This window comes from Megalops cyprinoides, chromosome 10 (genome assembly GCF_013368585.1).
Source record: "Megalops cyprinoides isolate fMegCyp1 chromosome 10, fMegCyp1.pri, whole genome shotgun sequence".
Lineage (NCBI taxonomy): Eukaryota > Metazoa > Chordata > Actinopteri > Elopiformes > Megalopidae > Megalops > Megalops cyprinoides.
In genome coordinates, this window is record NC_050592.1 from 19,761,130 (window position 1) to 19,786,869 (window position 25,740).

At 42.2% G+C, this 25,740-nt stretch overlaps 1 protein-coding gene across 3 annotated transcripts in view; it reads left to right on the top strand.

The window, feature by feature from the left end:
* Positions 1-2,430: 2,430 nt before the first annotated feature.
* The window catches only part of mroh1 (maestro heat-like repeat family member 1), a 33,160-nt gene continuing 9,850 nt past the window's right edge, over positions 2,431-25,740 (top strand). Inside the window, exons 1-32 of one of the 3 annotated variants that reach the window (XM_036538450.1) lie at positions 2,431-2,680; positions 3,692-3,790; positions 4,893-5,038; positions 6,383-6,514; positions 6,939-7,101; positions 7,584-7,682; positions 8,194-8,345; positions 8,968-9,108; positions 10,132-10,224; positions 10,619-10,697; positions 11,030-11,143; positions 11,461-11,534; positions 11,889-12,008; positions 12,349-12,456; positions 13,307-13,451; positions 14,030-14,070; positions 14,181-14,322; positions 14,895-14,947; positions 15,142-15,249; positions 15,869-15,988; positions 16,540-16,662; positions 17,085-17,231; positions 19,454-19,480; positions 21,141-21,263; positions 21,763-21,842; positions 22,339-22,477; positions 22,773-22,868; positions 23,282-23,386; positions 23,633-23,768; positions 24,112-24,224; positions 24,652-24,804; positions 25,378-25,532. In XM_036538450.1, coding sequence (XP_036394343.1) covers positions 3,769-3,790; positions 4,893-5,038; positions 6,383-6,514; positions 6,939-7,101; positions 7,584-7,682; positions 8,194-8,345; positions 8,968-9,108; positions 10,132-10,224; positions 10,619-10,697; positions 11,030-11,143; positions 11,461-11,534; positions 11,889-12,008; positions 12,349-12,456; positions 13,307-13,451; positions 14,030-14,070; positions 14,181-14,322; positions 14,895-14,947; positions 15,142-15,249; positions 15,869-15,988; positions 16,540-16,662; positions 17,085-17,231; positions 19,454-19,480; positions 21,141-21,263; positions 21,763-21,842; positions 22,339-22,477; positions 22,773-22,868; positions 23,282-23,386; positions 23,633-23,768; positions 24,112-24,224; positions 24,652-24,804; positions 25,378-25,532 — 3,449 coding nt within the window. In that variant the 5' untranslated portion in view covers positions 2,431-2,680; positions 3,692-3,768. The remainder of the gene's footprint in view (positions 2,681-3,691; positions 3,791-4,892; positions 5,039-6,382; positions 6,515-6,938; positions 7,102-7,583; positions 7,683-8,193; positions 8,346-8,967; positions 9,109-10,131; positions 10,225-10,618; positions 10,698-11,029; positions 11,144-11,460; positions 11,535-11,888; positions 12,009-12,348; positions 12,457-13,306; positions 13,452-14,029; positions 14,071-14,180; positions 14,323-14,894; positions 14,948-15,141; positions 15,250-15,868; positions 15,989-16,539; positions 16,663-17,084; positions 17,232-19,453; positions 19,481-21,140; positions 21,264-21,762; positions 21,843-22,338; positions 22,478-22,772; positions 22,869-23,281; positions 23,387-23,632; positions 23,769-24,111; positions 24,225-24,651; positions 24,805-25,377; positions 25,533-25,740) is intronic. The other 2 variants (XM_036538451.1, XM_036538452.1) reach the window with 2 other exon arrangements.

A 25,740-nucleotide genomic window follows, 5' to 3' on the forward strand; every position in this document is an offset into this window, starting at 1 on the left:
CACAGTGAAGTCCATTGAACCATTTCATATAAGTTACAATGATATGTACGGGCGCTTGCACCAGTTACAAACCGCAAAGCAGCATGATACATCCAGTTTTTTCAAAAGAGATGAAGATGCATGCATATAAATTACATCACCATAGTCTAATACTGACAAAAAGGTATGAATATGAATAAAAGTAAAAGACTGAGTGTGTTTTGTTTGTATGTAGAGATAAACATGTAGCATACCTGCACTGTATTGTCATTTGTTTACACTGAGGCTTGGTTAATACTTAGTAAATGATGTCATAAACATGTGTTAGGTCTGCGGCTTTTTTCTGATAGAACTTTAATTGATTTATGTGCAGCCTGACAGGCTTAACAGGATGTTTTGTGTAATGTTTTATTTGTTTTCCCCTATTTGAAAAAGCCTGGTCATCAGGTGCTTAAATCTGAACATCCTTCTGAAACACTGCCAGACCTCTCATCATCTCATGATGTGATTTATTGGATCACATACAATGAGTTTGGTTGCAGAGGTCTGAAACAAAAACCAAGCCTCACCTTGCTCTCTTTACTGAGAAGAAGACACTGAGCTGCTGGTGACACTTACGTTACACTAACTGCACATGTAGTCACACAAATACAGATTTATCTCCCCACTTTGTCTCACTAACTTCTCTTAGCAAGCTGAATTGAATCGAATTACACCTGCTTCCACTGAGCTTGTCGCAATGTTTTACTAAATCGACTCACGAGATTTCACTCTAATACCTTTAACTGGGACACTCCTACTGCTCTCCATCCCTTCATCTCTGCAGTGCTGCTGACTATCCTGCGGGGGCAGCAGTGGGACAGTCCTCCGGGGTGATCAGAGGTATGCTCAGAGGCTAACTGGGTGGAGTAGGGAAGAAGCCTTTGGCAGGATTTAGATGGATTTTAGCTTGATGGTATTCTTTGCAATTTTCAACCAGATTAAACATTTGCTGCTGATGTCTTATGTGTATAGACTTTGTGTGAATGCAATGAAGCCTACCTGTATTATGTTTTCTGAATGAACAGAGCCACGGCTAGTTAAACCCAGATCCTGCAGAGCTTCAGTGTCCTGTCCTCAAAGTCTGCTGTCAGGTGTCTTGTAGTGGCCTCAAGCAGTTCCAAAAACTCCACAAAATGTCTGCACATCATGTCAAAGGGTGTAGAATTCATATCAAATTAATTAAACAGCCATGTTGTGTTTAGATGAAATGGCTATATAAACAGATGGTTTGAGGTTCGACTTGTGGGTGGGACACTGCTGCTGTACACTTGAGTAAGGTACTTGTATTGCTTCCATAAAAAATTGCTTCACCATTTTGTGATTAAAGACTCATTGGAATTTCATTTTTTTATTCTTGCACAAAAGATAGTCATCATTCAATTGCAAGTGTGACATAAGGTTTTTAATAAAATATATTTCATGGATAGAGGTCACAGTGGGTCTGTGCATTCTTCAAGGATTAGATTTGAACAATGCAAGTCTTTTCATGCCTTTCCCCTCTGCTTCTTATTACTTCTTATTAGGCAAGTGTAGGCAGTTTCTGTAATCCAGCTCGAACAGACACTGAGACACCTAACCACTCAACATATTATACACCTCCCAAGAGAAGATGAAATAAGGTTCTGTTCCAATGTCATTTACATTATGTTGATTCTATATTCTCTGACTCACCCAATATGATTGGGTAGAACTTTAATCTTTTTCACATGCAAGTGAAAATCTTTTTTTATGTGCATGTGATTGCCACTTGTACAGCAAGTACCATTTCTCCTCTATATGACTCATTTTTCTGTGGGAAAATGCAACATTATGTACTTTGAACAATAAACTATGACGCATTTCCTGTGTGAGACTGACGTGTATATTGCTAGACAAAATAGCTTATGAAATTGCATGCATACAATCACAGCACTTTAAAATAGTTTTGAAATTTTAAGTGCTTTTATCTTGTTAATTTCTTCAACCTGTTAGAAACATTTTTATATTTTTATGTTCACTATTACAATTATTCTTGAGTTAAATAAAACTCAATATGGCACATCGTAACTAGTGGATCTTCAATTATATGTATTACTTAATCAGATTTTTACTGCTGTTTAGTATTATTATTATTAACAAGCACAGTAGTTCAAAATAAAGTACTCAGTAGAGACATAAGGAAGTAATGAGTACTAAGGACGACAGCAATAAGAAACAGGTGCTTTATTTGACCCATCCAGGAACAAAGATTTAAAACAGTGTACAGTTATTAGATTTTTTTCCTTAAAAAAAAAAGTCATTTGGTAGTCTATATGTTAACAACACAACTTGAAAACCTCTATGGTACCGTGATCAGCTTGGAGGACTTTATATCGTCACGCCCACCCTGATACGTTCCTGCTGACTATGAGCACATGACTAGGCGTGTTTACCTGCAATGCAATGCAGTGATGTAGGGTAGAGAGGAGACATGTATTTAGATTATGGTGAAATCTGACACGCCAAGCGTAATAATTTACCTTAAACTCAAGACAAGACTTTCGGTAGGATACGTCTGTTTTCAGCTGAATTCGCTCTAAACAACGCGGACGAAAGATTATTTGAAGTGATCTGTATTGCCGGGGAGGATTTTGGCATTGAGTGTGAAGCTAGCTAGCTAGCCAGCCAGCTGTTTCGAAAGGTAGGAAGCGGATCTTGTACATGGCACCAACATACACACTGATTGAGATATCGATGTAGTAGTGAGAAATTGGTTAATTTGTTTGGATTTCAGCAAGTAGCCGAGTAAGCCTATCTACAAAACTAGCTGTATAGGCTGTTGCCAGCTTGCTAACAATGATGCATCACAAGGCACAGTTCTTGGCTAGAATGTCGAGGAAGTGTTGCACTATGCTGCCAGGTAGCTAAGCTAGCTGGTTGGTTGAGTCAGACACACTAACGATAGCTAACGATAACATGACTAATTGTATCACGAGGAATGTAGCTAGGCTCTAGTTAGCAAGCTAGGTGCCGCGCTAGTGTAAGTGTTGACACCCTTTCAGTTTACACCTTTTTTTCAAATATGCACGCATTCAAAATATTCATCGGTGTTCAGTTGTTTTTCGTCAGTGTCAAGCCAGTTAGCTAGACAGACAACTAATGAATTATTATTGGCAAATAACTAGCGATAATCACGCTAGTGATTGACCAAATCAAGTAGTTACACTAGGTGTCTTAGTGGGTCACAAAGGGTGTTTGCTTTCTAGCTTGCTGTGAAACTGGCATCTTTCGCCGTCACATGCAACTTATATAGCGTGCAGAAGTTTCTCATGCACATTTTAGCCTTAATCGGTTCATCTCCCCTCTCACTGATAGACGCGTAGCTAACGTCACGTCGGTAAACAGTGATATACTGGTACGCCGTGAAGAAGTCAAGCACATGGCTACCGGGATGGTGCTTGATGTATAGCAATAACTGGAATGCTATTGAGTTGTACTTCTACTTAGCGCGCCAGTTAGCCACATATCTAATAGTAGATAAAGTGCATGTTACCGTATCTGTATCAGCAGACGTTATAATGTCGACATTAGTATCACCAGACTTTATGTTTTTGTGTGGCTTTGTATTTAAACCAGTCTCCACACAGATAGATCGGATCACATCCATTTGGTTGTTTTCCTCTCCCCCTTTCCTAATGGCACGCGTATGAAGAAGGCTTGAGCGAGTTCTGGCAGCAGGTTCGACAGATGCATTCCTGATTGTCTAGCGCAAGCCTCCATATAGGCACGATGGAGGAGTCGGACATGGAGCGTGAGTAACCCAACATCCGTAATAATGCACCTACTGCAGGAATGTCACACAAATTGTTTGCAGCTAACTTGAAACTAACAGGATTTTGTGTGGAAAAGGTCGTACATCGTAAAAACATGCCACCAGGGAAAGTTAGTCTGGGGTACCAATGGGCAGGTGGATGGATCTGATTGTGTAAATGTTTGGTAGAGGATGTAAAATCAAACAATTTCTTTTTTGTCTGTTATCCCCAGAGAACCACCGCAGGTGTCTGTGGGAGTCATTGTAACACCTGCTGATCCCACTTAATCTTGACCTTTTTTAATTTCACATCATCAAGGCCTCTCTCACTCAGATTCGGACCCCTTTTGAAAATGACATTACATTGTAGGAGATTGTATTATCCAGAGCAACTTTTATAGGTTACAGTTTTATCCATTTATACAGGTGGGAATTTACTGAGGCAATTCTGAGTTAAGTACCTTGCCCGAGGTTACAATGGCAGTGCCCAGCAGCAAATTGAACCAGCAACTTTCTGGTCATGACCCCTGCTCATTACACACTACACCACACTGCAACCTCTACCTGACATGTAGGACATACTGCGGTCCTGTAGTTTGTGGCACAAATGTGGGATTGCCCTAAGAGAGGCATTTATGTTGAGGCATCCTCTTGAATATTTGCTATTGATGAGATGGACTGGCCATTAGAAAACTTGAGATTTAATACGCATCATGTGACAGCAGTCCTTCGTTTATTAGATTGGTTTGCCTTTTTATTCCTGTGTTTTTAATTTTAGATTTTGCGAATTTGCTTAGCAAATTTATTTTACATACTATGCATCTATAGAGCTTGGAACCTGATAAAGAAATTCATGTTGAATCTGCTTGCAATAGGGCACAACAGCAGGATTCAAATCCACAATCCTCTGCTGGAAATCAATTTCTATGACTACTGTGGCACTACACTACCACTCTGGTGTTTTTTTTTTGTGGATGGCAGTATATTCTTGCTCTGGTAGTGTTTGCTTGTTGGAACTGGCTGGTAGTATTCTGTCTTGTCCATCAACTTGCATCTATAAGTGAGTTATGCGTGTGGTGTGTGTTCTTTCTCTTCTCCACAGAGGTGTCCCTGGCCCTCATGGATGCGGCCAATGACAAGGACCCTGTGGTCCAGGAACAGGTCAGGAAGTCCATGTTGACCCTGGGGAAACAACAGCCTGACAAAATCCTGTCCATGTGCCAGGACTACCTGGTGAAACACCCCAAGGTCAGCAGAGATTTTAAACCAAGGTCCAGACCGCAATCAGTTTGCACTAACCCTGGTGCTCTGGTCAATTTCTTCAGCTTTCTGTTTGGGTTGAGCCACCCAGTTATTCACTGTATAGTTGAATGGCTAGATAATATCTACCTGCCAAATTTCCCCAGGTCATCACTGTAAAAGGGAAATGAGTTTTCAGTTCACCTCCCTGCCTAAATAAAGGTTAAATGAGGAAAGCAAAAAAAGCTGCGTGTACCTGCATAGCTAATCTTTCATACGGTATCAGATCTTGGGCTAAACACAATATTTACAACAGGACCTGGTCCTGGAGGGCTGTTGTCCTGCAGATTTCAAGCAGCTGTCTTTTAAAGTGCTAGCATAGTGCTGTCTGAATTGGGGAGGTAAGCTATGATAAGTTGAATCAGGTGGTTAAGTGCCTCTCTGCAATTAGGAGTCTGCAGACACTGTGGCTCTCCTGGGCCAGATTTGAGTAGCCCTGCAAATACTACAACCTTCCAGGACCAGGAGGAGTAACCTTCTGTTATGGTTTGTGCTTGGAGGGGGGGTGTTTAATGTAGTTTATTTTGTAGTAAGGAGCACAAGTACTTGCCTCTCCTTCACCTGTGTGTGTGTTGTCTCTGGTGACCCTTCAGCATTGCTTGGAGAAGGAGTTCATAAACCCTTTCTTTTAGATTCAGTTCTGTAATGACATAAAGGACCACGGGTTTGCCATCGTGCTTTCTCATTGATTGAGCAACATGTAACAGGTCATGAAAATGTTGCTCAATAAGTATCATCTTGCTTCAGTCACCTGTCACTTAGATTAATGATACTTCCACTGTTTGGGTCACATGATTCTTCCTGTTACTCTCACTGTTGCAAAAACAAGAAGTTGCAAGCCTTGGGTGTGCAGTAATTTGTTTCAGTGCCCAGGTGCTGGCTTTGGATCAGTAAAATCTTTGTTTCATATATTGATCAGTTGGGATCAGGGCTGGATAAGCTCATCCTGGATCAGCTGTTGTGGTCTGACAGAGTATGACAGAAATTCTACAGATGATCTCTATTCTGTGTTGCTCCTTATAATGATAGAGCTGGTCTCAATTTAAAAGCGGTGAGCTTCTGGTTGGGCCAGTTGTTTCAGGCCCCAGCTGATTATGTGAAAATAACCACATATGAATCCTTTGTAGTTGGTGTAACTGTATAGCAATCACGCCATACCTCATGCTCCATTCTTGATTTTATTTGGTTATTATTAACTACAAAAGATCATTTTCTTTCACTTTTGACCATGTTTCTTTATTCTGCCACCTTATGTTTGAAATGAAGTGTAATGCTTTTCCCCTCTGTCCGCAGCTTGCAGTTGGGCATAGAGTGGTCATACTGCAGACCATTGAGCTGGTTGTAAAGTTCAAGATTGATGAGATAAGCTACCCGAAAATCAAAAGCATAATTTCCCTGGCTTCCGACGAGATGACCAGGTCAAAGGTAATGATTATTTTTAATAGGGGAACTTTCAGATGAAAAAGTTTGTCAATATGAATGGTCTCCCTTTTTCGGTCGAACTTGGTTAATCTGATGCAAAAAGAAATCAGATGTCTACAGGGTAAAATAATTTGTACTGATTAGGTTGTTCCCTTGACTCCATTCATTATTTCACTTGACTTATGTTTTTGGAATGTTCTGTACTTGACTATTCCTGTTTTATGGTATTTCTTCAGTATATCAATCACCAGAGAGGTTAAAAATGATCTTATGTGCAGTCAGCTTTCAGTTTGGCACCATGCCTTTTAAGAAATGTGCATTTCATAACAGATGCTGTGATTTATTAATGTCCATGCATATACTGGTTTTAAATGCAATAAATACTCACAATTAACTTTTTCTGCTTGTTTATGGTTTTTTCATACAGGAGGTGGTACCTGATTGGCAACAGGCAGCTAGCAATATCTTGGTTGCTGTGGGCAATAAGCATATCAATGACATAATGGAGGAAATCCTCAGCAAATTCCAGCCTGGGGTGTTGCCTCATTTCTTTGTGGTCCAAACATTAGCAAGTCTCTCTGATTCTAACGGTATGGAAATATTTCACTACAATAATTGACTGCATTAAAGTAGTGCTATCAACCAACACTGCAGCTATTTGCCAATACAGTTGTATCCAGAACAAATGTAGCTGAAGTACCTTTCACAAGTTCATGGTGAATTGACTTCATTTTTATTGTTGTCACTGTTGGTGTATAATGGTCAAAAACAGAAGTGAAAGGGTTTTCTTCCTTATGGTAGTCAAGGACTGTTTTTAAAGGGAACATAACAGTTATGTTTGAATAATAACATGTGCTGCTACTCTGGTTGTGGGTACTGTAATCAAAACACAGCATTGCTGTACTGGGGACAGCCAGCTTTGCCTCCAGATCATACTTGCTTGGGTTCAATTCTGCAATAGAAAAGGCAGTATGAGAAGCACTTGAGAAATGGTTTGCTATCCTTTTTGAGAAATTTGAATGAAATGACAACAGTTGGGCATGCTCATATTTGGTGGTGTTCTGCATTTCAGTCTATGGCATGGTGCCTTTCCTCAATGCCATCCTGGGCACCATGTTACCAATGCTGAGCATGGCCAAGCAAGACAACATGAAGTTGGTCTTCTCCTCAGGTAGGAACAGCAGCATACACAATCTGCAGTGGTAGAAAATGGCAAAGAGACAAGTTTAACACGCTGTAACAGAGAATGGCAGGGCGTCATGTACTTATCATACTGTCACAGAGAATGGCGTAGGGACAGTTTTAACATACAGTACACAGAGAAGACTGCAGGGGCATGTTTAGCATACTGGAAAGGAGGAAACTACGGTGGTGTAGCATAGTGGTAGGTTAGCATAGTGATGAGGAACAGGACTCATAACCGAAAGGTTGCCGGTTCGATTCCCCACGGGGGCACTGTTGTTGTTCCCTTGGGCAAGGTACTCAACCCAGGATTGCCTCAGTAAGTACCTAGCTGTATAAACATAAAATATTGTGACCTATGTAAGTCACTCTGGATATGAGTGTCTACTAAATGCCAATAGTGTTGTGTAATGTAATGTAGGCATACTATAGCCTATGTTGCTATAGTAGGCTATTTGGGAGAGCCGCTGACCTGTTTGCTGCTTTGCTGTTTGTGTCAGCCTTGTGTCGCTTCAGTGAGAGTATTCTGGAGTACCTAGCAAACCTGGACAAGGCCCCTGACCCCACGGTTCGGAAGGACACCTTCTCCAGTGAGATCTATGCCGCCTATGACATCCTCTATGGCAGCTGGCTGCAAAGCAGGGAGACCAAGGTATGAGAAATGAGGAGCGATGGGAGACCACTTAGCCACAATTTAATTAGTCGACTTCAACAAGCTGTTTGTTGTTGTAGTGATAGAGAAGGCCTGTGTTCCCGGAATCTTTCATGACTCCTGGCCTTGAAAGAAGCAATCCCACAGCCCTAAAAACATGGTCAGGTCAAGAATGCATATCACGCTGTAGATCCAGTCGTATAAGGGGAATTCCTGGACAAAGTGGCAAAGTGAGTGTAGTGTTTCATGTGATTTTCCCAGAATTTCATCAGGGTTTGTAGGAGCTCTCAGTCTTTGTCCAGCTTTCCATATGAAATAATGTTATATTTTAGCTGAGTAGCACCACTTTTGGTGTTGTTTCGGAAGATTGACCAATGGGATTGCTTTATGTTTTCTTTATGCATTGTTTTTATGCATGTTCCAGTTTCTGTACAACAGCAACTTGAAGTTTAAGTTGTTTACCGATAGTGTTGGACAGCTATCTTCAGCTTTATCAGATACAAAATCACACAAATATGAGGGCAGTTACACAATGTACATGTTGAGTCTGCCGTGGGAATGTATAGTCTGTTAATTCAGTGTATTCACTGAGGATAGCTCACGCTGTGGCCTGTTGTTGTAGCTGCGTCTGACTGTGGCAGAAGCTCTGGGACCTATGAGTCACCTGATGGCCCACGACAAGCTGGAGGAACTACTTCCCAAACTCATTCCCGCAACCCTCTCCCTCTACAAGAAAACCACTGAGCATTACGTCATCAGCAAGGTCAGCCTCTGTTTGTTTTCTGTTTAATGAGTCCTGGCGGATCACGCTCCACAAAGCACCACGTTTAACGAGATCTAAGGTTTGAGATTGAAACTAATGTGACTCTGGTCTCGAGGACTGCCATTGCCTGTTGGTGCTGTCAGGCCTTATTCTGTGATGAAAGGGATTGCTTGTTGGCCAGATGTTTTCTGTATGTAGGCAAAGGGCAGTGAGAGTTATCTTAAACAGGTGTAACTATGTAGTTACCTCTAAAAGTGTATGTCAAATTTGGCTTGAAATGAATAGGAGAATAGAAACTGAACCCCAGGGAAAGTGAATAGGTGGATGTACCAAGCACACCAAATGGATGGCTTTTATGCAGTGAATGAATGCTTTATGAAGCTGAAATTTATGAATGCTTTTCAGACCAACCAGTACCAGTATTGAGTAACATTTCTAGGAAGAACAATATCACTTATTTCATGCCCAAATAATACTAGTTCAATGTGTTGTGGTGCAAAGCAGCAGGGCTCATAACCCAAAGCCTGCTGGCTCCATTCCCTGGTGGGCCACTGCTGTCGTACCCATGGGCAAGGTACTTAATCTGAATTGGCTGAATAAATATCTTGCTGTATAAATGAGTAAAATGCAAAATTTGTAAGTTGTTCTGGATGAAAGTGTGCTCTGGAAAGGTAATGGTAACAGAAGTATGTACAGATGTACAAATGTACAGAAGCAGTTCTGGTTGATCGCTTTGCTCAAGGGTGCACAGTCTATTTTTTGGGCCGATGAGGATTCAGACCTGCAGCTATCTAGGTAGAAGTCTGTTTCCACAACCTTTAAGCTATACTGCCACGTCTTTTTCCTCATAAAACAGACCCAGGTGCCTGTTAAACACTCAGTTCGATACGTCCCTTTATTCTCTGGACCTTTTGTGTTGTAAAATCTTACTCCTGTGGTGACGCTCGGTCTGTTTTGTCTTGTTGGATGGCATTCTGAAGGTCTTTGTGTAGTGATGTTGGTATGTGGCTCTTTCTCCCTCAGAGCCTGTGCCAGATTCTGGAAGCTTCTGTGAACATGGGAAGCCGGGTGCTGGAAACGCAGATGGACAATCTGCTGTTAGCACTGCACCAGCAGGTAGCAGCTCACCCGCTTGCTCGCAGGCGCTCACAGCCCGTCACGTCACATGAGCTGAACCAGCAAGTGTAACAGTGGGTGCTAGGAGAATGCTTATTTTCAGCCATAAACTCCCAAGTACTGCAGTATGAAATGATTAGTCTTGCATGAAAAATATTAGATTTCTTCATTATGAGTACCTCAATGTCATAATTCTTTTATGGTTATTTTATTATTATTACTCTTGCTTTGTAAGTTCCTCTTGTTAGGAGCCTCTGCTACATGACAAAATGTGATGTAGTAATTAATATCAAGGAGTGCATGCTAGAAAATAGCTTTTGAGGAAGTTGGATGAAATGATCTTTCATTGCATGCAGACACTCTCCTGTAAGTGATACTTATCTTCTCACTCCAGGTGTGTGCACCCGTGGACTACAGCAACCCCCCAACTGTGAAAAACCATAATGAGGCTCTGAGGTGTTTCAGCATTCTGGGTAGGGCTTACTCTGTACCACATTAACAAGAGGGCAGACATACGAGAAAAAACCATCTGTAGTTAATGTTAAGCCTCTCTGTTCCAAGAGTAGGCCTAAGTTGTGTTTTACACATTTTCTTTGACTTTCCTTTGGTTGCTTACGTCCTTTGTATATTTAAAGGCTGACCTGTTGGCAAAACGCTAACATTTACTAGACTAATGATGTGCTTGAATATATCATGAGTGTGACCATATGAATATATGCCTGACCAGCCGTGCAGTCATCAGTGTTGATTTTAAGTTGTATTAGTTTTTTTATTTACCAAGGCCTTCCCCACCCCTTATTCCTAGCTAACACCTTTCCGGACCGCTTGACTGTGTTCGTCCTTCAGAAACTGGAGAACACCAACGAACGCAATCGCGTAGGCTCCCTGGCTGTTCTGAGACACCTCATCAACTCCTCCTGTAAGAAACTGCTGGGGTTTAGCAAAGGTTCTCAATACCCCACAACAAACATGCCACTTCACCTGGGGTTAACAAGGACTGTATAGAGGGTTAAAATAGTAACAACGCAGGCAATTTTCTTGGGTCTTTTGGGGAAAAATTGATATTACAGTCTACCCAGGGTTTTTCTGAATTTTGGATTTGTTCTTACACAAAACATTTTGTCATTTTTCTCATTTTGAAAAATATGTTATATTTCGTCTTATACTTACTAAATATTACAAGTTTACACAAGATGATGATAAAGTAACATTATTTCATATATTCCTGTGTGATAGCTTCAATCATGGAGACTAAGAAGCCTGTTATTCTCACCAGCATCAAACAACCATTACACGACCACAGCAACAAGGTAAAGTTGGGCTCTGTTTGGAAACCAGTTGACAGCAACAGGCATGTTTTGAAGATGACAGATGGTTAGAAGATGGAAGAACCTAGCTAAAAATGGCACAAATATACTTGCGTCTCCTCAGTAATTGAGATGAGCTAAATTAACTATGTCATCACTAGCCGTCTGAGCAGATTTTATGTTTTAAATTTTGAAACTGGCACATTGAAGCTGACAGTGTGTGAGTTCTGTATTTCTGTAGTTCTGTCCTTAAAATCTGTAAGACAAACAGCAACAGCAGCAAGAAATTTCATGATCATGCTAAGTAACTGTCAGTCAACATTTTGAATGTGAAGTTTACTTCTCTGCCCCCTGCAGGTGAAAAAGATGGTTGTTCAGGCGATCAGCGCCATGGCTCACCATGGTTACCTGGAGTTAGATGGTGGAGACGTCCTGGTCAAGTTCATTGTACAGCACTGTGCTCTCCCTGACACTCAGGTATGACATAGATTCGATTATGGACAAACACACTCTCTCTCTCTCTCTCTGAGACACACATACACATCAAATATGCACAAACACAAATCTCAAATATGCACACACACATGTACTTTTACATACACACGGACACTGACATACACAGTCACACTCACACTACTTACTCACCTACTTGCACATAAAAGAAGTTGTGCTTTTATAAAACATATGTGCTTTTATAAAACATTTGAGTGAACTGTGATGCATTTCAGGAATGATGTTGAGCCAATGGTGAGTATACAATGTTAACTGATGAATTTAATCACCACGTGTCATCATACTGACTACCTGTCTGTTCCAGCCTGGGCGTCACCCCTTGGACCCAGAGGAAGTGACCAATGAGGCGCTGCGGAGCATGTGTGAGAACACCCTGCATCTCTTCACCACCACCGTTGGCCGACTAGCTGATGTGAGTCATGTGGTCCTCCCTGGGCTAGGGCTAAGAGGGCAAGGGAGGAGGGTAGGAGGTGTTTGTTCTGAAGTCTCAGTGTTGTTTTTCTTTGATATCACATATCTTTACTTGCAATGCCTTGAGGACTCTGCTCAGCCACCACAAGCCAGTAAGACACTGATCATGCATATTTACTACAGAAGCCAAAGCTTAATATTAGATCTTAGCATAATAATATGTATTGGTTTGCATCTGTGTTGCAGAGTGCATAAAAGCTAATTGTAGGAAGTTATGGGAGTTGCTGGCAACATGAAGGCATTAACTTTTACAAGGAATACCAGAGGGTGCCATTGACCTGTGTAAGCCCAGTTGGGAGAACCATAATGATCATCTGATGTTCACTAAAGTCCTTGTTGTCTCAGTCTAAATGAGTCTGGATGTACTGTGAGATGATCTCCATTAAACTCCAGCCACAGAGCTTCAGCCTCACTACCAAAGAGTGCAGCGTGCCCATCCTTTGTTCTGTGAAGTTTGTTAAAATGTATTCCTTATGGAGGTTACCAACACCCTGATACAGCAGGACTGCTTAATTTTGAATCTCTTTGATCTTGCTTGAGGAGTTCTCATTTAAAGCATTGACACAGTCTCTGGTGTACAGTGCGTTCAGAAAGCTCTATTTAAAAACAGCCAGAAGAAGCATAAACTAGGTTTGCTTGAATGCAAACTTTCTTTCCTTTCCTGCAGTTGCGAGTTGATTCTTTGTGTTGCGTCAGGTCTAGTGACTCGCTTCAGTGTGAGGCCTTTTGGGCACGCAGTAGGCGTTTGCCAGTTGTGTTCCAGCGTACTCATATGCCGTTCCTTGCTCCAGGTTTTGTGGCCCTCTCTGTTGTGCTACCTGACCCCAGTACAGTACGCAAATGCAACCACACCTCTATGCAAGAGTCTCATCCTGCTGGGCAACAAGAAGAAGGCTGCACAGGAGTCCAGCTTCATCATCGACTTCAACGAGCAAAGTACCACCACAAGTTTAGTCTTATTGCATGTGTGTGGACAGGGGCAAGCTGTCCAGATTAATGCAGTGCCATTCTTACAGGTGGCCTTAAAGAGAATCTAGCTTTCCTCTTTGTAAAAAAAAAAATAAAATGAATAAATAAATAAAAAATAAACACAAGAAAGTTTTGATTGACCTAACATTACCAAGTATGTGTAAATCACCTTGATGCTAGATGCCAGTATCTGCTTGGGTCATCCAACAGAATGCTCCCATGGTTTCATTTTCTGTCACTGGTAAAATTATTATCCCTGAACTTAAAAGTAATTTCAAGCTCCTGCTGATGTAATTATGCAGTTATTACAGGGAAAACCTTAACGAAATGGAACTTTAATGAAATGGTAGCAGCTTGACTTGTTGGAATGGGAAACATCAGCTATCACCAGATGCCCCTCCCACACTGAGATCCTTGGAAGGCTCTGTTTAAAAAACCGTATCGTTGTAAAGATTGTGTCATCAGTAATCTTTCGGTCACTTATTAATGGTTACGTTTGGAGTGAGAGTGTACAAATATCTGAAACTTTTTTTGTTTGTTTTCAGCCTATCTTCCTTCACCCTACATTCTCCTGACTAGACTATTAGTAAGTGAATGAATCTCCCCAAAACAGAACATTAATAAAACAGACATTGCCTGCAGTCTGCGTGTTTTCAATTACATGCTGGTGATGCTACGTTTAATGTTTGTTGTTAGGTGAATGCCGCATTTCCTTTTCGGGGGAGAGGCCAGGGCCCTCCTTCCTTAAGCCTGCTGAAAGTCCTGAGCCCCAACATCCATCCCAACACAGAGAAGGTGTGGGACACGGAGATCCCCCAGCTCCTGAGCTACCTGGAAGGTGAGTATTCCTCCCTGCCTCTGGGGTGCAGTGTGGCATGCTGTGTCAGGAAACTTCCCTTTCTGTCCAGATTAGGGACTACCATTGTACCATTGTAATGCAAAAGTATTGTCTTTATGCTCATATACTATCACTATAAGTGCAACCATGGACACCCCTAGGCATAGCTGAAAGCTGAAGCAGAGCACTACAGTGCCAGATTTTTTTTTTTTTTTTAAGAGTTATGTTTTAATGTAATGGAAAAAACAGCTCTTTTAGATCCAGTTCATGATGTTGTTGAGGTGGTGTCATGACGTCCTTTTAAATATATTATATTACAGCCTGTTTGAAATAAACAGGTGGAATGCATCCAATATTGAGAAGTGCACTTGTCAGTGTTAAATTATACATTGCAGTTGTGCTACAGCTCCTCAGCTACAAAAATGAAGTGCACATGCTTTGGATTTTGTTCCCCTCATTCCCTCACTCCTCTCATTATCTCTTATTTTTCACTCAACTGTTCCGGCTTCCTGGAATTGTGACATGGCTTTTTCTCCTTCTTTTCCCCCCATTCGTTTTCTTTCTCCTAACAGACTGTACAGTGGAATCATTAAACAGAAAGCCGTGGGAGGGAAGTCTTCTTGAGGTCTGTAGATACTGTTACTGAGTAACAGTTGATAGTGAGGTCTGTTGATGAAAGCCTGCTTCCTTGCAGGCCATTTCTCGGCTCTTCTTTAGCGGCGCTGTATTGGCCCTTCCATTGTAGCCTGTTAGCATGTGTTTGCTTTTGAGTGAACAGAATGACTCGGAATGTGCTGCCGTGTTTCATTTGATGTGCAGTTCTTGTCCAAAACTCTGGTGGCCATTGACGATGACAAGTGGAGCTGTCGGTTGGCCATGGAAGCAACACGTTATCTCCCCACCTATAACAGCTCCCTGGAGGAAAAGGTGAGAAAGGGTCCTCTGTTTTATCCACACCCCCACCTATATTACATATCTCTGTTCTCCATCTGTGGTTATTTCCCACAAGAAGAAAAGAGGAGTCAGATTATTAGTTGCATTCCTGTTTGTTCCTGTGCCTCCTCACCTACAGGAACTGTTTAGGATCTCTTTCTAGCTCTCCATTGACTTCCTCACTGTATATAACAATAAGGCTTTCAATTGAGAAAAATATTGTTTTGGGTCAAGCATACTTCGATCAGGTCTCATTGATTTTGCTGCTGTAACTGTAGCAACTGAATGTAACTCGCCTATAGAACGCAACTCTCACGTTGCAGTCATTACGATATTAAAGTTTTGTCATGTTTCTGTAAAATGTGCTCTGTGGTGGGTTGTCATAGCAACATGGAAGACCTCTCTTACCTCCCAGGAAAGGTGAAATTTAATAAATCCTTTTCTGTTTTTAGTGAATAAGTTGTAGAGAAGTCTTAGCGTACTATATATGACTCTGTTACATTCTTTTATAGATCATAGCTTGAGCTTTAAACCCCCTTCCTTATGTCCATTCAGGTCATGTGACAGGTTCCCTCTTTAATTGTGGCTTTGTTTTTTGGATTGCTCTGAACAGAGCTTTCTCTACAAGCTCATCGGCGTCACTCTGCAGCAGTGCTACAACAAGGACGTTGTCAAGAAGCAACTGCAAGATGTACTCATGGGCGCGCGTCACCATTATGCCATTGAAAGATCGGTGAGTGTCACCGATTCCTTGAGCTCCCTCTGAATAAAAGGGCACCTGGTCTGTGTTGTTTTCCGTACGCCGACACTCCAACAATAACAATTGCCAGACCTTGTCTGAAATATGGATTATTTTCATGCTCATAAAAAACACGTGTCTAGTGAATGTGCAGGATTTCACGTTCAGTACGACCAGGGACAGCACTTTCCCAGATTATAGCAAAGTGAAGCTTTTCATGTCATCCTTTGTGGCCCTTTGGCGCGTATCCTGTTTTACTCATTCTGTGGGAGAACACAGCCTCTTTGTGCTGCGTCTCTTCAACTAAATTACCCATTGACATGATATGTCTCGTGACATGAAGTCCCTTCAGTCTGAGCTTATTTCTATAAGCAGTTCATGTCAGCTGCAAAAGCTTTTTTCTGCACTGAGGTTTTGTGATTCACTTTTGGTTGTGAAATTTGTTATTGCAAGATCTTGCACTGTAATGTTGTAGATAAATCATTTGGGCATTTGTCCACTTCAGCCTTATTATTGTGGTGCATTGTGGGTAATTTGTTTTGCAGGGAGTTGCCATGGGGGTTGGCCTGTGTGCTAGCAGCCATCTTGACGGCACTTTAGCAAAGCTGGAGGAGTTTGGGAAATCAGATGTCTTCAAGAAAGCCTCAGGAATATTCGGCCTGCTCAAAGTAGGTTCTATAAAGTTTTGATTTGTCTAAGAAAGAAAACTGTAATGTACAATGCACATGCAGATTTAACCCTGCTATATGGTGAGTTTTGTGAAAGTTCTCCCTCACTACAGAGAGTAAAGTTGTTCATAGAATTAATTTTAAATAAATATGCCATGGTTTTAGGCAGACAGAGAGTTGGAGAGAGAGTGGTTTCATGAACTCCAAACGTGGTGGAGCAGTCATGCTATTGATGACTCACTGATTTGAACCAATCACAGTGTTTTGCTGTGACGTTTTAATTGTTTTATATGATGCAGTGATTGATAGCACGTGGAAACTGCACACATGGTGTTTGAGGTCTGTGGGAGTGAGGATTAACAGACAGTAACTTCATTGAAACACCATTGATCAGCTATGTTTGGGTTGTCCCTTGGGTCCAGGACAAGAACGATGTGGAGGTGGAGAAAATGAAGAGCACGCTGATTCTGTGCTATGGCTATGTGGCGCTGTATGCCCCTGAGGACCAGATTCTGGGCCGAATCGACTCGGACATCCTGAAGAGCATCAGCAAGCACTTCAACACTAAGGTACTGTCCCTCACACCCAGCCAATCTGGCAATTCAGCGCCAAAGTACCGTCCCCCACACCCAGCCAATTGAAACTCCAGCATGAAGTACTGTCCTACATACCTTGCCCATCAAGTGCTTCAATTCCAAGGTCCCACAAACACACACTTTGTCTGCTAAGCACTGAAGCACCAGTTTAGCCCTTCCCCACACCATGCCCCACCTAGCAGGCACTTCAGACCAAGCTACACTGACGGCCTTCTACTATCAAGCACTTACACAGCACAATAGGCGCACATACTGTACCCATTAAGCACTTCAGCTCCAAGGTATGCTCTCATGTCCAGCAAGCCTCCTGGAGCAGAGAGAGTAGTGAATATGCACAGTCAATCAATTATCCATGGCAACAAAACAAGCAGATGGTGCTTTAATGTAGCTCTCGTTTTATTGGTGACCATAAAGTGATTTATTTTTCCTCTTTGAAAGATGATTAACGGTGAAGTAGTCAAACTCATTGGTGCATTTTGCTAGTTTTAAAAAATGCCCAATAAACACCTCTGCATTTTGGTGTGCAGTTGTAATGTTTTTCCTAAGTAGCAGGGAAAAATTAGTCAGAACACGCTGCGGCTTCACATTACACATTATAAATCAATTTATACTGACCCTGGAACAGTAAGTATGCTTTGGTTGGCATCCTGCTAGATGACTTAATGTTCTGGAACCAATGATAATGCCACAGGGGTGTACAGACATGCTGATCAGACACTTGGTTCTATTCAAAAAGGCAGGACCAAGGATAAATGTCACATTTTTTAAGTCATTTGACCAAGATCAGTTCTTCTTATCGGACGCACTTATGACACGCTAAACTATTACTAACTTACTTGAATGCAACCACAGGGTGCATTTGTGGGATGGTTCTTAGGAGGCATTTCACAGCTACATTATTGAGAGTGGATGCGATTCTCTGTGCTTTGCGAGAGCTTTTGTGGCCCCTGTAATAATCTGGTTCTGCACACCTGTATGTTGGCTTGTAGTGTGTTGTAGTAGATGGGAAATAAGCAAGCACCAAATGGTTACAGATCTGAATCTCTAGATTTAGCACTGTTGTTGTACATGCCAGTAAGGTACTTGCCTGCAGGTCAATTCAGTGAATATTCCCCTGAGTACAGACATGCTTCAGTTAGTGAAGCTCTCAGAACAAGGCTTCTTAAAACAGGATGTTGAAATTATTTTTAAAAATGCATTTATTTCTTTGAAAAATCTCTATAAATTACAGGAAGCTATTCAAAGCAAAGCTATTCTAAATGCAGTTACTTTTTCTGAAAGCAAATGAAAATTTGAAATCCAGTGGAAAAGGGAACAACTTTATTGCTGTGTGCTAGTCACATCAACAGAGCTAAAGCAGCAGTGATTACAGTGCTGTCTTGGAGAGAAATGTGAGTGTTAGTGAGTTACAATGAACATATGTTCAGTATGCCTTCAGTAAATACATGTGCTTTTCATGTCACATTTTGCCAATAACCCACGTTTTCTGAAATCATGGTTATAAGTGTAAATAGGTGGATCAAATGTGAGGTATGTTGTTTTGCCCCATGTAAGGGAATCTAAGCAACTAAATATTGTTTTGTCAAATTTATCTTATATACTATTGTATTTTCATAGCAATGGATGAACCTGGTTAATAACCTGTCTCCTAATGTCCTAACACCTTTTTTTAAATATTCTATTTAATTCACTTCCTGTTGGTCTCTGTTTTAATTTAACTCTATTAATATCACCACTCACTTAAATGTCCTCAAATTTATCTGCACATTAGTGGGGATAAAGGGTTCATCTGTATCTTAAAGGGCATCTGGGGGTCCTTGCTGAAAAGAAAAAAAAAAAGATAAAACTTCTACTTACTGTTCAAATTTATTTCAAATGGGAATCAAAGCTCCTAGTCATATAAACATGTCAAATAAATAGTCTGTTGAACTGGTGAACTAATGTTTCAGAGAAAGCCCCCTGGTGTACTTTAAGACTCTGCAATTCTAAGGGTATTATGTGGCAGCTGCAGATTTTCTACACCAGCGCAATGCTGTGATGGAGCCTCATCTGATGCTGGGACCATTTGGATGGTTCAGAGGACAGATCGTCTTCGTGGTCTGACAGAAGTGCGGAAGAAAGGCAGTGTTCTTTTTTTGTTGCTGAAAGGATGCACACATGGATTGTAAACTCCTTGTTACTTTTATGTTGCGCAGGTTCTGGGAATAAAGGTAGAGACCAAGGTACAGTGACAGGACGCCAATGCAAGGCTCGTCGCTGCTGCTTCTCCCGCACTGAAATCTTAACTCTGTTTACTGCTTTGTGCATCTTCATGTGTCAGGGTAGCACCTGAGCACCAGTTTTCTGAACTTCTTAAAAAAAAAAAAATGTTTTTAAATTCCTCCTGTGGGATCACCGCGTGCTCAGTGTGGCTTTTCTGCACTGGAAGGAAAATACTCGTCTCTCAGCATACAAGAGGTCTTGCTAAGTGTGTGTCTTGCGTGTTAGTGACCTCTTAATACTATGGTAAATTAGCTCCAGTGAAACAAAGGGGCAGAAAGTCACAGTCTTTTGTGGAAAGAGGCTTGTTAACAGCTGGAAAACTAGGGGAGATCTGACGTGTAAATCGCAGGATAAGTCAATGGAAGAGAGCAGTCTTCCCTCTCATTGATTAATATAGATAATCGTTTAAATTTACAAGCTGATTGATAATACAAGTGCACAGCTCATTATAATTCTCAAAATCCTATGCAAATGCACATCACACTTTACCAAGCACAAGTACGGCCGTACACAGCAGGTTTATGTTTCAGAGTGTTTTCAGAAGTTCAGAAAGTTGCACTGTGAATTGAACTTTTTTTTTACTAACCTGATGGATTTCTGAACTTTCCAGAGCATTCCACTAACCTGTTACAGTGATTGCTTTTTTTAGCTTTCCTTCGACAGGCTCTGGTCTCTGCTACAATCACAAAAGATTTAAGGTTTTCCTTAAATCTGAATCACTTCTGCAGCTAAGCAAGAAACATGATCATTATTTCTTTTTTCTGAGCGCAGCATTTTCAGGCTTCTCTGGTGAATCCAGTTGCTCCTTACAGTCATTTCTGATTTGTTTTCCTTCCTCCACAACTACTGTACATGACTGTGCAGTGCTGGACTGTAGATCCAAGTGTTTTTGGAATGAAATAAATGCATTTTAAATGAATGAATGCACAGCTTGCTACTACTTAACTGAATGTTAAAGTGCAGCAGATTGAATTGATTACTCTGTATGAACTGGAATTTAACCCTTACCTCTGAATGATTAGTCTCTGGTTTCTTGTTTGCGGTTCCCAGCTATCATCACAGAAGGTGCACTTTATGACATAAGACACCTTGGTGAATGGAGGGACAGGTGACAACTGCCATACTAACATTTAAGACTAGATTCAGTCTAACTGCAATGTGCTTTTCACTTAAATTTGAGTAAGGAGGCAAGTTTTACATTTCTGCAATTCTTATTCCATAGTTGCAGGTTTATTTTTGCAAATCCAAAAAAAAAAAACTTAAAAAAAAGTAAAATCCATTTTACCAATTTTTTTATCCATTATTACCTAAAGGACAAAGCACCTTGTTGTGAGACCTAATCTGGTCCACAGTCAGACTAATGGTTTAAAAGCTTGGACTTCTGGGTGGTGTAGAGGGACACTGTTGCAGTCAGTTGGGTAGTTTTTCCTCTGAGCTAATCAGTAAGCCCTCTGAGCACAATGGGATGTTCTGGACAGCAAGGCCTGAGCCAGATCTGTTAGCCCAAACACTGAGTGCTCATCTGAACTGGTTTCTGCATGTCTGTGCGTGCTTGTGTGTGTGTGTGTGTTTATGTGTGTATGCTTGTGTGTGTGTGTGTGTGTTCTTTACCTTCCTCAGGACCTGACAATGAAGCTCAGTCTGATTGAGAGCGTGGGCCTGATTGCCCAGGCCATCAGCACCTGTGTGCGCCGACAGGGCTACCTGTTCACCCGCAAGCAGGAGCTCATGGGCGTCATGATGGTGAGAAGCTGTCGCCTGTCCAAATCTGTCAGTCAGACCAGCAAAAGCTCTTTTTTTCTCCACAGCAAAGCACTGTGATTGGGGCAAAATAAAGTCATTGGCACTGAATCATTGAAAGCCCGGTCATGCTGAGATGTCCTCCTCAACCTTTAGTATAGCTATTCTTTACTTGATATATCTGCAGATCCACCCAACTTTGGACTTGGAGATCTGCAGGGTCTTCCAGTTTTCACTACATTTCACTACAGAGCATCTGCTAAGTGACAAAAATATGAACACAGTCTAAAGAATGGTGTAAGGCCTGCTGTCTCTCTCCAGGGCCAGAGCTGAGTGGAGCTGTTTTAATGCAGTGCTATGAGTTGATTGTGTTGTCCTTGCATTTTAGTACTGCTGACAGAGTGGGTGTGAAGAATGTTTCTGCTGCGTAGAAGTGCTGATTTCTTGCAGATGGGACCTCTGGTTGCGCATCTCATGTCATTTTTTTTTCCCTGTGTCATAGGATTTTATCAAAAATGAGCCAACGGATTTGATGCGTACTCCAATTCGTCATTTAGCTATGACTACGTGTGCCAACCTCATGTATCCTTCCACAGTATGAGCCTAATAAGCCAACAAAAAACAAGTATCAAAGATCAAAGGAAACTACATACAGTGTAGCTGAGGGGAGCAGCATCCCAAAGAAAAGTCTTAGGGGTGTTGCTCTCCGCAGACACATGGCCTGCCAGTTTCTCCTTCCTTCTGTCTTTGATGCTTATTTTTTTATAAACTGACACACCCGTGCCAAGTATCTAAATAAAATGCTGAGTTTAAGACGTCCCAATGGGTTTAAAGCGACATCTTCGTTTTCATTTTTTTCAGTGTTAAATGATAATCATAATATAATTTATTGAAACTTTTTCTGAAGTCAGTGCTAAGTGGCTATTTAAATATGAAAAATGTACAACAAACACCAATTCAGTGAGTGTCTTAGTTCAGGTTAGAGGATGATCCCCCAAGGCTGGATATCCTGTGGGGAACACAGTGAGTCTGTGAGAAGTTTACAGTGTTCACCTTTGACCTTTGACTCATGGTTCAGAAACCTGGACCCCATTCTGACGGAGAGTGAGAATTTTGACATGCTGCGTGCCTGTCTGAACAGCGTGTATGGGCTGCCCCCTGTGGAGGCCCCTGACCGTGGCAAAGAGGAGGAGGTGCTGGACCCCCAACAGAAGGAGGTAAAGGGGCCCACGGGGGCTTTTTTAGGGCATGGACTGCTGCTTCACAAAGGGAAATATGAGCTGTCACAATTCGGAAGAGTTCACCTGCTATCTTTGGTACTGAAGGTGAATGGGGTAAGCGTTTAACAAGATAGTATTTATTTAGTCTCCCTGCAGAAGTGTGAGTGTGGCTGTGCCCAGGTATTTGTTGACACGATTTTGTTGAGGGCTGACTGTTTGTTCACTGTGTTAGTTGCAGAAAATGAACAGTAATCATTCAGATCTGTGTAACAGGCGTGGTTGTTTCCCTCAGGCACTTTATACAGACACGTTCATTGCGCTTCAGGATCTGTTGAAGAATGTGCTGGCTCGAGATCTGAGCCCGGACGGACTTCAGAGTGTGTTCAAGGTGAGCTGATACACTGCACAGAGGAAAGCTCCGAATCCATCAGCCATCACAGACAAAAGGAAAATCCTGCCTTTTAAATAAAACAAAATCACTCTGACGGAGAGGATGAATAGATATGGCATTTGTTGTGTAGTGGTGAAGTGAAATTGGCTTGTAAGCAAAAGTGTTGCAGGTTCACATCTTGGTCGGGATACTGCTGTTGTCTGCTTAATCCAGTTTTATGCCGTAAAAATCCAGCTGCTTAAAAGGAAAGCATGCAAAATAAGACCTATTTTAGACATCCTGGAGCTAAACAGATTAATATTAAAATGAAATCACAGTTTTGGGGTGGAAGTGAAGTCGCTCTTGGATGCCTCTATGAAGCTACTGGTGTAATGTGTTGGCATTGATCTCCCTCTCCATGCTTCCTGCAGCACATAGAGGTGTGGCTGAGCTCAGGGCGTGACTACGAGCGAGAGAGGGCAGTGAAGACCATGGCTGAGATCCTGGACTTCTACCTGGAGAGTCTTAACGTCAAGGTGAGCGGGAGGGAAGTGCAAAGCGGAGACAAAGTTAGATTTAGGCAAGCTCTGCTGCCAGAATGACCCCCTCCAAATACCCACTCTTTGATTATGCCTTGAATCACATGATATGCTTACCCTATTCAGTTTTGTGTGTTGTTGTAATATTGTTCATTCCGTTGACCTCTCTCTGTGTGTATACAAAATGGCTGCGCACTGACCTCTTTCTTTCATGGTCACACACCCACTTCTGTCTCTGTATAGAACATGGTGTCCTTCCATAACCTGGGGGCTCTGCTGGGGCGCCTGGGTCCCCGCTGCACAGACCCCAGCCCAGTAGTGCGTCGGGGAGCAATAGACTGCATCTACAATCTTCTGTACATCCAGCTGCGCTACGAAGGTGAGAAACCATTTGCATACAACCACATACAACAATATTACTGATGATGGTGAAATCTGTAGCATTGGACTAGTAGCAGTTGTAAAGCATTGGACTGTAGCAGTTGTCTAGATCTGGTCACATGCTAGCAATTACTGTGAGGTCATGCGCTACAGCTCTGCCTGAAAGCCACGCAGTGGAAAATAAGTCATGCTGTGCTTGGGCTAGCCTGTTTCCAGCTCTGTGAGTGGCACTGCTCAATAGCGTGCGCTAATGCCATGTGAAAAGAACCACATCCCTTCCTGGTGTTCGTCTCCTGATGTGAGCAGAACTGAAACAGGATTGTGTTGATCGTGGCTCACAGGGTTTGCCTTGGACTACAAGGACGAGTCGGTGGAGAGCCTGGTAACCCTGCGTGAGAAGCTGAACAACCCTGACCACGCGGTTCTGTATCGGACCTGCTCCGAACTCACCAAGGTAGGGTGGCACTGCTGTGTAGCAATGCAGGGAATTCGACCACCATTATGATTATTACAGCATAGATAACACTTGGAGTGTGATTTTCAGTGTTGCCAATATGAAAAATCACAACAAAATTGGATAGGCTGTTTTGTTTAAACTTTTAGTACACTCTGTGGCATAGCAACAAAAGACATTTCATACACTCTTTAAACTGAAATGATTCAGTTATTACCTGGCTGTATAAATCTACATTGTGTATAATGTGAACCATGTAAATTAATAAGTACTATGAGGTAAAAAGAAAAAAAAAAAAACAGTCCCCTTGCCCATTTTGGATATGCTGGATGTGTATCCAATCAGGAGTTGGTCAGCTCTGACTCCGCCCTCTCCCCCCACCCCTCCCCCACTGTGTGTGACTGTGTAAGGCTCCTCCCCTCTTTAGATCATCAGCAAGCGCCTGCCTCAGCAGCAGCTGAACACGCTGATCTTCATGCTGTTCGAGGGGCTGGTGGACTCCCAGTCCAACTGTTCCCGTGCCTCCAGCGTGATCCTCAACACCCTGCTGAAGAACCGGGGAGCCGGCCTGCAGGATCTGGTAAAGGCCTGCTTCCCGATGAGATGAGGAAGTAAAGCGTGACAGCCAAAAAAATCACCACTGTGAAGCATCAGAGTATATAGTATAGAGAATGTAATCTTACTACATAGTTCTTTTTTTTTTTTTTACAGCAGACACAAATGCTTGCACCCACACTTGCAGGCACACTGAGAAATGCTGCTGTCTTTTCGCCACAGTTACATTTGGAGGTGCTGTTTTATTTGTGCTGTGTTCCAGATAACAAATGAGCATGGTGATTTCTGTAGAGAATAAGCAAACAATACAATTTAGCATGTTTTCTTATATTGTGTGTACTTTCAGCTGTGATCTAAAATATTCCAGTATTGGTTGCTGTGTTTCAAAACACGCATACGCACCACTTCACAGGAGCACTTATTGGTCTGAATGCCGATTCCAGATGTGTACATGGATTTGCATGCGCACAGACATTGGTGCAAAGGCAGACACACGTGCATGCGCACGTTCACACGCGCAGGCACACGCACACACAGAGTGCCCGCAGGCAGCGAGGACCGTGAGGCTGGCTGAGAGCGGGGCGTGTCTGTGCTCCAGGTGCCCGAGATGCTGGAGGTGCTGCACATCCGGCTGCAGGTGATCTCCGAGGAGCAGGTGAAGGTGGCCGTGGCGCAGTCCATCCTCATCCTGGCCACCCAGCACCTGCAGACCGTCGTCAACACGCTCATCTCCTACCCCCTGCCCTTCGACAGGTGAGGCGCACACCTGCACGCCTGCGAGCCCTCAGCACTCTGCAAAATGAATGAACACACACATTTGCTGTTAGGTTAGTTATGGTTTGGAATGGATGTGGAGAAAAAAACAAAATACAATTGTTTTGCAGGTGAGGTAAGAAAACCTGTCTGGCCTCATAAGGAACCGCACCAGATAATTAGATTTATTATTATTATTATTATTATT